The 13,319-nt window shown below is 31.2% G+C and overlaps 1 protein-coding gene across 1 annotated transcript in view; it reads right to left on the bottom strand.

The window, feature by feature from the left end:
• Positions 1 to 598: 598 nt before the first annotated feature.
• The window catches only part of LOC142329993 (alpha-2-macroglobulin receptor-associated protein), a 41,420-nt gene continuing 28,699 nt past the window's right edge, over positions 599 to 13,319 (bottom strand). The window contains exon 7 of the mRNA XM_075374996.1: positions 599 to 7,480. Within this exon, the coding sequence (XP_075231111.1) occupies positions 7,268 to 7,480 (213 nt within the window). The 3' untranslated portion in view covers positions 599 to 7,267. The remainder of the gene's footprint in view (positions 7,481 to 13,319) is intronic.

Genomic DNA, 13,319 nt, shown 5'->3' on the forward strand with positions numbered 1-13,319 from the left:
AAAAGAGTTAAAAAATATACATAAAGTATTCATACACTAATAATATCATTGAAAACATTACCAAAATTTACAATAAAGAAATATTTAAGCCAGCATACAAACCTAATAACCACAATAAAATATTTAAAAAAACAAAAATAATAAAATAAAAAATCTATGTGCAATTTGTAAAATTAAATTTAATGATTGTGATGGTATCTATATAGAAATTACAAAAAAAATTAGGTTTATCTAGTATGGTAGACCAACTAATAAATAAACATTCTATTTCTGATACTAACACAAATATAAAAAATAAAAAAGATGACATAAAATTAAATATATTAGGAAAATATTACATTTATATATTTAAACAAAATTTCAATTTGATAAACCATCAGACAGTGTTTGAGGGAGAAAGTCTTAAAGAAACTGCAACAGCAGGGCCAGCCCTACTGTTTTTGCCACCATAGGCAAACCCAAAAAATGCCATCCCCCAAGCTTTAAAAACACTTAAAGTTAAAAAAAAAAACAAAACAAAAAACAGAATTATAAAAGAACTGTATCAACCATAACACAAAAATGACATAATTGAATTAAGACAATAATACTAATACAATTTACAGAAAATTGTTTTATTGAAAAACAAAATTTACATTTTTACAAGCTAACAATAATGAACTTATGAACTATTTCAGAGCTAATTTTATTTTAAAAGTATATACTTTTAAAACAATAAACAAAACTAATATAATAATATACATAGTCTAAACCTAAATTAAAACAGTCTCTTTTGAAGTTTCTTTTCTGCAAATTGCAAATAACTTTTTTTTTCAGACCTAAATTATTACTCAATTGAAGTTCATTGGTCAACATTGCTATCCCATTAAAACGATTTTTAGTAGACATGGTTCTTAGGTAATTTTTTATTATTTTTAATTTAGAAAAAGTTCTTTTGCCAGTAGCAACAGTTATGTGCAGCGTTAGCTAAATTCTTAAAGCTCACATTTGGCCCAATTAAGAAAAGTAATGAGTTTAAGAACATCAACTAGACCTTCTTTCTTTATTAAAAGTGAAGAAACAAGGCTTATTTCATCAGCCAGTTCTAAAGCATTAGATTAGAAGAATCACCATCTATCAATACATTTTCGAGATATTTACAATGTGCCAGAAATTCATTTTTACACGCATCTTAAATCATATAAAAATTCAAAGTCATTACTATTCAGTAGGTTGAATCTCAGTTCCAGTGCACTCTTTGCTGATCTGTAGTAAAGAAAAAGAATTCTATTTTATATTTTCGTTTTGGTTCTTGTATCAGTTCATCTAATCTTTCATATGAAAAATTTCATTTTGTAGTCCAAACACAATGACGTGGTGTAGTCAATTTTTTTCTAAATCAATTTTGCTGGCTTAATTTTCAGCTTCTAAGATAATGTTAAAGGATTCATCTGATTTTAATTCTTTAAAAAAAATTATTGAGCTATTTAATAAATCAGTGGCTTGGAATAAATCAAAATATTTGGATTGAAGTAGCTTACTTATCAGATTAATATGATTCAAGATTTTATGCCAAATGACAATCAGACATAAAAACTTAAATTGTTTTATTGCAGTCAATAAACTGCTGACCTCATCTCAAATCATATTATCCATTTTGGCATTCTCATAAATGCTTAATAAAGCATCATGAATATTTTCTATTTGAAACGTAAAGACTTTAGGGAATCTATACGACTTTCCCAACAAGTGTTGCTTGGTGGTTTCAGTGTAAGAGTATTGAGGTGTTCTCTTAATGTGGCCCACCGAAAAGTCAGTGAGGCAAAAAATGTAAATAGCTTTTGAACCATATTAAAAACGTTCGCCGACTCCAAAGAAGATTTTCCCTATCTTTAAATACTAAGTTTAAGCAACGAGTGCTGCAAGGTATGTAAAATGCTCTTGATTGTACTCCCAATTTGTCCCCTTTCATATTTGTACCTTAGTTGTAACCTTGACTTCTCATATTTTCCACTTTCATTCCATTTTTCCCCAACTTCTCTAATAAAATTTAAGATAATTTCTTACCAGTAGATCTCTCAATAGGAAGAAAACCCCAAAAAATGTTCATCAATTTTACATTCAAATCCCGATTCTGATTAATCAATAGAAACATATGTTACTACAAATGGAATTTGTTCAACCTTACTCGCATTGGGAGTGCAATCAAGAATAACCAAATATTTCATTTTTTGAACTCGTTTTATAATATAAGACTTTATGTTATCATTTAATAGTCCAATAATTTCGTTCTGAATGTTTTTTTCCTAAATATTTCACTCTCTTTTCCTCATTGTTGAGGATTCTATGAACGTGTTCCTCCATTATGGGGGTTAAATTCAGCTAGCAATTGAATTAACTTAGGAAACTTCCATTTTATGTTCATAAACCTTTGTCGCTTGTACCCCAGAAGGCTAGAGAACTTTCTCCAAGCAATTTAATAACTGATATTATATGTAAAATCATTCATGTCAAAATTTAAATTCAAAAAAAAAAATTTAATTCAATAAATCTCTGTATAGCTGAATCTATTGTCTAACACATTTCCAACCTTCATTTTAGCTCTATCCATGATTTTAAATTATTTACACGAGTTTTTGAGTCTTCATGCTTTCTTAATATCTCACCAATATTTTTCCAGTTTCTATAACCCTCGTTTGAAAAGGAACTTAATTTTGAATAACCGAAAAGTTTACAACAAAAACAGAACACGGAATCTTTTGACACAAAATATACCAGCCAATCTCTCAAGACTTGTTCTACATTTGTTTAAATCCGGTGATAATGTTATGTACTATATTTTCAATTTGGATTTTGATTGTCAAATGGGAAATCGTTGAATAAAGTAGATAATGGACCTTTTCTAACTAAAAATGTTCGATCTGAGTTGCTTATACGACCAGCCATAATCCTGGGTCTGATGGTTGAGTTTGGTTGAGGCTTCCTTCATTTCCCATGATGTATCCATTGCCTCAAAACCTGTTGAATTCTGTTCCTGCCTGGAACAACTTACAATTTCATCTTTACTATTGGTGTTGTCTTGATAATCCATATCCAAATCAGAATTGATGGTAATGTTAAAATCCTGGCAAACACTTGGCTCTTTGTTTTGTTTGGAACTACCTGCCATTTCTTAAGAAGCTATGCAACCTGCCTGCTTTGAAGCTGGGTTTGCTTCTCCAATCTCTTCTTTTTATATTGACTATCACAGATAGTCTTTTTCTTCCATCAGACATTCTAAAACAAAACAATCTATCTAAGTATCTGATAGACTTTGCTATATTTGATAAGGTTAATCGAACAGTCAAAACCATATGTATATGATTTTCAACCTCCCGTTACTACCAAGTTATTTGCTGTCAGCTATCGACATCAAAAGTTTATAAAAATCGGTTCAGCTGTTGGTACCATAAATGTTTCAAAAAACAGTTCAAACTGTTTGAAAACAATAATATAGATCAATTCTGATCTTTTATCAATTTAAATACTTCTTCAGCCTGAACATTTATTGGTTTGTGTAACCATAAACACGCGGTTACATGTTTAATTGGGATGGTTCTATATTTGATAATAATCACTTCATGCGTCAGGGTTGTTTTTATAAAACTTGCTTTGCACTTGTGTGTAGGGGGTTATGACACATGTAGTGATTGTCATCAAATATAGCTAAGAACCATCCTGATTAAACCAGCTTTAAAACAAAACAAGCCACATTAAGATCGGCTCATCCATTTCGGATCTACAATGACACAGACAGAGGCTTCAAACTTCTAACACCCCTCTTTTTGGGTCAGAGGTTAAAAACTGCTGAATTTGAACATCACAGATTAAAATTTTTGAAAAAATGTAGAATCGAGAAAATTTTTGAAAAAGAAAACAGTGCATTGGCACCCAAAGATTGCCTTTCCTTTGGACACGGACTAAAACCCTTGAAAGAATTTGAGTCAAATCTAAACTTTGGAACAAATTGAAGAAAAAAGAGGAAAAAAAAGCATGTATTTATCCAAGAATTCATTTGTATTTTGTTTTAAATTTGACTCTCTCTTATATGTGGGTGGAAAAAGCTTGTTGCTGTCTGCGGCGCCAGCACATCTCACAATTTACACACAGAAGTACCCAGAAGCCTGTCTATTTCTGTTACATTTGAATAAGCTTGTTAAATCTGGTCTGCAGTGCATCTCAAAATATAGAAGCCAGAAGCCTGTTAATTCCTGCTGTATTTCATGTTACTACTTGCTTATTTTTTAGATTCAAGTAATCTTGAAATACACGACAGCTATCCAGAAAGTAACTTACATTTGTGCCGAGCATGAAGATGGATGGGGACAGAGCAATCTTGGCATCAAAACGTTTCTACACTCGGAACACATCAAGCTGTTGTAGCATGTGGACTGTGATTTTTCTACTTTGTTCGTTGTGAATTATTGAAACGTGCGCTTCAATAGAAAATCCCATGAGTTGTGAGGTATGTTCAGTGATTAGGTTTTTACTGGCAAAAAAACATCAAACCAATTGAAATTCACCGGCAAATTTGTGAGATGTACAGAGATGGAATAATAAGTGAAGGTGGAGTGAGGCAGTGGTGCATTCAGTTTAAAAATGGCCACACCAATGTTCATGATGATGACCGCAGTGGTTGGCCTAGCCTTGTGATTGATGATGAAAATCATCGCATTACAATTACGGAACTCGCTTCATTTCCCCCAAATTTCATGAAGTTTACTGCATGAAATTGTATTGGGGAAGCTTGATTATCACAAAATTTATGTAGGATAGGTGCCAAAAATTTAAGGTGCAGATTTCTACAGAGAAGAAATTGAAAAGCTTGTGCAACGTTATGATAACTGCCTCAATTTAAACGCCAGTATAGAAAAATAGTTTAAGATTGTCCCTTTCAAATATATATAATAAAATTTCTTTTTTTTTATTTGGTTGGTTTATATTTCAAAATCTAAATTACTTTTTGGAAAACCCTCGTATTTTTATGGTTTGTGTTTATTTTTAGCTTGTGTTCAAGTGGTTTTGCTGCTCCCAAATTTTTCTGCCATAGGCAGAAACCCACCTTGTCTACCGCCTATGGCCGGCCCTGGCAACAGGTAGCAGCATTTGTATAAATTAATATGCAATATCAAAATTATTTCAATCATGTCAGGATGTGGGATCTTGTGAAAGTACATTTATGAAAAATTAAGGTAACATATTTTTTATCTTAATATTCTAATAGATGGTTTATTTAATAGAATCTAATATATATTTATATATATACACATATGTTTATATGTAATGAATATTTTAAAGAGCTACTATGTCCATTTTATGGGGCTATTTCAAGTTGATTGCCAACCTCAATCAGTAGTCCATGATAAAAAAATGATGTTACTGTGAATGAAAAAATTATGATGAATAATAAGCTTCCTAAATAAACAACATCAATGGCATATGGTTTTTTTTATAATTAAATAAATTAAAACTTGATTTAAAAAAATTCAAAAAAAGACAAATATAATAAATTTGATATGTATATTTTACTTATAGCACTCTCTACTAAGGATTATAAATCTATTATATTAAAGTATAACTATTTTAAATATATGGAAAATGTAAATATAAAAAAATACTGAAGCAAATTTAAAAAAGAAATTGTAAAAAAAGCACACAAAAATACATAGAAAGGAGATATAAAATAAATGAAAAGTTTACTGTTAAAGTAGAATCTCTTGAGCTGATACAAATTACAAATTTCTTTTTCTTAACGAAAACCTCTACCAGAAGAATAATTTGAAACATTTTCATATTTCCTAAGAAAAACTAATGATTGTAACTAAAGTTTTGTGAAATCATTTCACCACTGCACAGAAATAGGAACATAGATTCTTATAGCAGATTATGAAATTTAGACTTATCATCTTCCAATAAAATGTGTAGAAAAAATAACTTCAATTAAACAGCTACCACTGATTAAATTACTATAATTTTAGAGGCTCAGTAAATTAAAAAAGTATTGCTTTTATTACAGCTTTTATCATTATTATACAAATAAATCCATCAAAATGCTAAATAACAATATTAGAATTTATATAAAATAAAACTAAACAACACAATAATAATAAATAATACATTTAACTAAATTAAATAAATTTGTTTCTAATAAAAACAAAATGTATTAATGAATAGCATAATAAATAATGGTACAGAATTGTAAATTCATAAGTAATATTTTGTTATTTATTATAATTACTTATAGTATACCCTGAAGAACATTTCAGATAATTGAAAAACAAACTAAAAATATTTTTATAGAAATGTTTACTTATTTAAAGCAAAATCTACTTCCATTACAAATGATGTCTATATTCTGTTATGAATAATCACAGAAATATGCAAACAAATATCAGATTAATTTATGTTTTTAACACAAATTAAAAATTTGCAAACAATTTAGGAGAAAAATTTGGCAAAGTAAACATAGTATGTCATATTTTTTATCCATTTGCTTGTATATTTATTAAATTACTATTTAAATGTGAAATAAATGATAAAACCCAAAATATGATCTAAAAATAGTAACAAATTAGGCCAGACAATTTAAAATTCTACATAATGATATATTGTTAATTTCTTTCTTATTTCAAAGGAAGGCAATGAAGAACATGGCGTATGTAATAATTCATACAAAATTGGTTCAGAAGAGGGGAACCTGCAAAAGGTTCACTAATAACTTTTATAAAAGTCATGGTTTCAGAAGAAACTGTTATTTTTGTATCTAAGTTTTGGGTGACTTTTGAACTTCTAAAAAAAATTTAAGAAAGAACGTAAAACAGGTGTAGCTAATAACTAGTTTAAATCATACTGCATAGGTAGGAAACAATGTGTGGAGATATAGCAAAGAGAGAGAAGGAATAGTAAGAAATGATCTCTCCTAACTTGTCAATGTATTACCTGGAGTATCATAAAACTGACATAAATCAGACAGAGAGAAGTACTTTCATATACATGCAGCTATCCACACCTACTTCAGAGTAATTTATTAATTAATTTTATTGATCATTAATTATGCTCTCTAAAACCTTTGTGTGAAATGTTTTTTGTTTCCTTTTTAGATGACATTTGGTTAATGACACTGAATAGTATAAGATTACTTTATTCATTTCAAACAAAATTAATAATTATAAGTTTCTAATAAAGAAAAAAAATTGAAATTAATATGTTTAAATAAGTCTGATAGCAATAAAAATAAATTAGTCATCAATTATAATTCTACATGTTTTTGCATAATACGAGTTTCTAGATCTAAGTGTAATTTTTCTACTTTTCGAGCTTGTTTTTTAATTGAATCGTCAACAAATTCTGCTACATTCAACTTATCACCTGCTACATTTTTTCCTTTTTTCTCATGAAGTGCAGCTTCTACTTGCAGATGTCGCAATTTCAACAGTCTTTTTTCATAATGTAGTAATTCAACCTAAAACAATTTTCACATCATTTAAAACATTCATAGTAAAATAAAATCAACAAATAATTTAAAAAAATAATACTGCAAATAGAATAAATAATTTTCCCAATTTTTTCATTCAAAATAAATGATCGGCTTTGAAAAGCTTCGCTACAAAAAATATTTAAGAATATTCAATCATTCTCTTAGTCTATTTATTAAAAATCTATTTATTAAACACTATTTAATAATAATTTAAAAGCAAATATGAGGCATCCATCAACAAACAAGAAATATGCATTTAGGTGCATCAACAAACAAGAAATATGCATTTAGGTGTAAAATGAAGTACAAATAAATCAAATGAACAGGGATTACAGATTGATATGCCTAAATTTATATAATTTTCTATGATTTATTTATTCAGCCCTTTTCTTATCTGAACAGAACTCAGCTGAGTGTCACATAAGTTAAGTAAATAACATATAATTAATATTACACACTTGAATGTACAAGAACTTGCTACTACACCGGTGATCCTGGTTTGATTCTTCATTGGTGTCTGAAAATGTATAACAATTTAACCCCAATGTAGTTGCTAATTACCTAAGTATAAGTAGCTGATTAACCTTACAACTAACATAAAAAAAAATATATAAAAAAAAAATTGTTTTTAACAAACATAAATAAATTGAATTCCTGTGATTTCATATATAGGTAAATATAAAATCATATATACAAGGGTAAGTCAATTATTATCTGCAATTTAGTTATATTTTTGTTTATGTTGGTATTACTGTCGTGTTGCGTAGATGACGCATGCGTGGTTTAATTGTTGTTATGTCTGTGCAGATTTGATGCTGCTAGGTTAGTTCCATTATCGCTGCCCTGCCGTTAACCATGGCTGCTCTGCTTTCTGTTTGCACCAAACAAGAGCAACGTTCAGTGATCTGTTTTTTGTGGTCGGAAGGTGTATTAGGGACCGAAATTCATCAAAGACTTTCAGTACAGTACGGGAACAATGTGTTGCCAAAATGGAGTGTCTACGAATGGATTGAAAAATTCAAAAACAGTCGCACAAGTGTTACGCACGACGAAGGAGCCAGACCGTTTACTACCACAAATGAGGAAAACATTGAGCGTGCATGTGACATGGTTTTCTTAGACAAACAAATAACTATTGATGAAGTGGCACATAGTCTGCAAATTAGTCACGGTTCTGCCTACAAAATCATCCACAACAGACTTGGGTTTCATAAAGTCTGTGCAAGATGGGTCTGAAAACAATTCACACAGTTGCATAAACAAACGCGCTTGGACATCTGCCAAAAACATTTGGATCACTATGGTAACAAATGGGATATCTTCTTAAATAGAATCATCACTGGTGACGAAACATGGATTTATCATTACGAGCCGGAGAGTAAACGGCAGACTATTGAATGGAAACATCCAAATTCGCCCTGCAAAAAAAGTTCAAGACCCAACCATCCACAGGAAAACTGACGCTTACGGTTTTTTGGGACTCACAAGGCCCAGTACTGAAGCATTATGAGGAAAGGGGCACAACAATAAACAGTGCGCGTTACAGTGAGATGCTTACTGCCAAGCTGAAGCTTGCAATTCGAAGCAAATTCCGAGGACTGCTGCTGAAAGGTGTTACGTTGTTGCATGACAATGCCATATAGTCCTGATTTTGCCCCTTCCGACTGACTACCACTTGTTTGGTCCACTCAAAGAGGCAATAAGGGGCTGTCGATTTACTCAAATAAAAGAAACAAACAAACAGTGAAAGAAGCGGTGCATTCCTGGCTCGCAGCTCAACCGAAAACCTTCTTTTATGAGGGCATCAGAAAGCTTGTACAACAATGGACCAAGTGCGTTGAAATGCAAGAACTATGTTGAAAAATGATATACATGTAAGTTTCCTATTTGTATTGCAATAAAATTTATAACTATATTGCAGATAATAATTGACTTACCCCTCTTGTATACTGATATACAAGTTTGTTGTTTGCTCTCATGTTATAAAATAAACACTGACTTTTTTTGAACTGTCAATATAAACAATATCTCTATCATTAAAATATAAATAATTTTTTTTTTAACCCAGAAGTAATTATTGTTTGAATTTACCTTGTCTCCTGTTAAATCCTGTTTAAATACTAAACTAAATAAATCCTGTTAGATACTGTAATAAATGCAATTACATTCAACTGTAATATAAATTGAGACATCTGCAAAATTTTAATTACGTTTTATTTCATGTTGCAATCATAGTATCCAATTTATTTATTTTTCCCACAGGAAAAAGAATATATTTTAGGTATAAAATATTAATATTTTAAAATTGTAATAAAAGAACATATTTTAAAAACACACTTAGGCCAAACAGCTAAATCAAACCCCATACTCCATAGAGGGTATATTGATACCAGCATTATAGTATTTAGCAGCCAAATTTTGTAAACTCAGCTATCTGACTTGGCCCTCTAAAATACACTAATAAATGATTAAACTATAACCTTGGTTTTATGAAATTTCCCTCACTTCCTGCTTCCTATATATTTTCAGACTAAACTGAATTTTCCCTTTTCCTTAGTTAGTCTGAGCCACTTCTAATTACAGCTTCTTGGGACAGCCAATCCCAAAAATCTCTATGAGCCTCACTTTTTAAAATAACTCCCTCAGATAAATTGATACTTCCTCTGTGATCATAACTAGATACTCTTCTTTGCTCTGTTTTATGGCTATTATTAGACAACTTAGGTACCCTTTCAATATCATCTCTATTGAATGTTCTGGCTAATTTTAGATGTATTAACTCTTGAACAAAATTTTCTGATTTGTCATACAATTCCCAACCCTCTTCAGCGACTATAGCAAATATCAGCGATTATAGAAAATAAAATTATGTCCTTCTAGGGAACTGTAAGTTTGTCTTATAAATAATATTACAATTTCCTCTTCTACTACACTAAATTTACCCTTAAAAATTTACTCGTAAAAGGAGGACCTTGGTTCATTTTACATCATACCATTCAATCTCCAGGAAGGTATTACTTACTTGGACATCCCAGATATGCAAAATTATCGGGTTATAAGGGATGCTATTTATACAATGTTATAAGGATATTACATTAATCAGATAATGAAATTTTTTTTTTTTTTTGTCTTCAGTCATTTGACTGGTTTGATGCAGCTCTCCAAGATTCCCTGTCTAGTGCTAGTCGTTTCATTTCAGTATACCCTCTACATCCTACATCCCTAACAATTTGTTTTACATATTCCAAACGTGGCCTGCCTATACAATTTTTCCCTTCTACCTGTCCTTCCAAAATTAAAGCGACTATTCCAGGATGCCTTAGTATGTGGCCTATAAGTCTGTCTCTTCTTTTAACTATATTTTTCCAAATGCTTCTTTCTTCATATATTTGCTGCAATACCTCCTCATTTGTCACTTTATCCACCCATCTGATTTTTAACATTCTCCTATAGCACCACATTTCAAAAGCTTCTAACCTTTTCTTCTCAGATACTCCGATTGTCCAAGTTTCACTTCCATATAAAGCGACACTCCAAACATACACTTTCAAAAATCTTTTCCTGACATTTAAATTAATTTTTGATGTAAACAACTTATATTTCTTACTGAAGGCTCGTTTAGCTTGTGCTATTCGGCATTTTATATCGCTCCTGCTTCGTCCATCTTTAGTAATTCTACTTCCCAAATAACAAAATTCTTCTACCTCCATAATCTTTTCTCCTCCTATTTTCACATTCAGTGGTCCATCTTTGTTATTTCTACTACATTTCATTACTTTTGTTTTGTTCTTGTTTATTTTCATGCGATAGTTCTTGCGTAGGACTTCATCTATGCCGTTCATTGTTTCTTCTAAATCCTTTTTACTCTTGGCTAGAATTACTATATCATCAGCAAATCGTAGCATCTTTATCTTTTCACCTTGTACTGTTACTCCGAATCTAAATTGTTCTTTAACATCATTAACTGCTAGTTCCATGTAAAGATTAAAAAGTAACGGAGATAGAGAACATCCTTGTCGGACTCCCTTTCTTATTATGGCTTCTTTCTTATGTTCTTCAATTGCTACTGTTGCTGTTTGGTTCCTGTACATGTTAGCAATTGTTCTTCTATCTCTGTATTTGAACCCTAATTTTTTTAAAATGCTGAACATTTTATTCCAGTCTACGTTATCGAATGCCTTTTCTAGGTCTATAAACGCCAAGTATGTTAGTTTGTTTTTCTTTAATCTTCCTTCTACTATTAATCTGAGGCCTAAAATTGCTTCCCTTGTCCCTATACTTTTCCTGAAACCAAATTGGTCTTCTCCTAACACTTCCTCCACTCTCCTCTCAATTCTTCTGTATAGAATTCTAGTTAAGATTTTTGATGCATGACTAGTTAAACTAATTGTTCTGTATTCTTCACATTTATCTGCCCCTGATTTCTTTGGTATCATTACTATAACACTTTTTTTGAAGTCTGACGGAAATTCCCCTTTTTCATAAATATTACACACCAGTTTGTATAATCTATCAATCGCCTCCTCCCCTGCACTGCGCAGTAATTCTACAGGTATTCCGTCTATTCCAGGAGCCTTTCTGTCATTTAAATCTTTTAATGCTCTCTTAAATTCAGATCTCAGTATTGTTTCTCCCATTTCATCCTCCTCAACTTCCTCTTCTTCCTCTAAAAAACCATTTTCTAATTCATTTCCTCCGTATAACTCTTCAATATATTCCACCCATCTATCGACTTTACCTTTCGTATTATATATAGGTGTACCATCTTTGTTTAACACATTATTAGATTTTAATTTATGTACCCCAAAATTTTCCTTAACTTTCCTGTATGCTCCGTCTATTTTACCAATGTTCATTTCTCTTTCCACTTCTGAACACTTTTCTTTAATCCACTCTTCTTTCGCCAGTTTGCACTTCCTGTTTATAGCATTTCTTAATTGCCGATAGTTCCTTTTACTTTCTTCATCACTAGCATTCTTATATTTTCTACGTTCATCCATCAGCTGCAATATATCGTCTGAAACCCAAGGTTTTCTACCAGTTCTCTTTATTCCGCCTAAGTTTGCTTCTGCTGATTTAAGAATTTCCTTTTTAACATTCTCCCATTCTTCTTCTACATTTTCTACCTTATCTTTTTTACTCAGACCTCTTGCGATGTCCTCCACAAAATTCCTCTTTACCTCCTCTTCCTCAAGCTTCTCTAAATTCCACCGATTCATCTGACACCTTTTCTTCAGGTTTTTAAACCCCAATCTACATTTCATTATCACCAAATTATGGTCGCTATCAATGTCTGCTCCAGGGTAAGTTTTGCAGTCCATGAGTTGATTTCTAAATCTTTGCTTAACCATGATATAATCTATCTGATACCTTGCAGTATCGCCTGGCTTTTTCCAAGTGTATATTCTTCTACTATGATTTTTAAATTGGGTGTTGGCAATTACTAAATTATAATTCGTGCAAAACTCTATAAGTCGGTCCCCTCTTTCATTCCTTTTGCCCAGCCCGTATTCACCCACTATATTTCCTTCCTTGCCTTTTCCAATGCTTGCATTCCAATCTCCAACTATTATTAAATTTTCATCTCCTTTTACGTGTTTAATTGCTTCATCAATCTCTTCGTATACACATTCTACCTCATCATCATCATGGGCGCTTGTAGGCATATAGACGTTAACAATCGTTGTCGGTTTAGGTTTTGAATTTATCCTTATTACAATGACTCTATCGCTATGCGTCTTGAAATACTCCACTCTCCTCCCTATTTTCTTGTTCATCACGAAACCTACTCCTGCCTGCCCATTATTTGACGCTGAGTTAATTA

Source organism: Lycorma delicatula, chromosome 1, assembly GCF_047948215.1.
Source record: "Lycorma delicatula isolate Av1 chromosome 1, ASM4794821v1, whole genome shotgun sequence".
Taxonomy (NCBI): domain Eukaryota; kingdom Metazoa; phylum Arthropoda; class Insecta; order Hemiptera; family Fulgoridae; genus Lycorma; species Lycorma delicatula.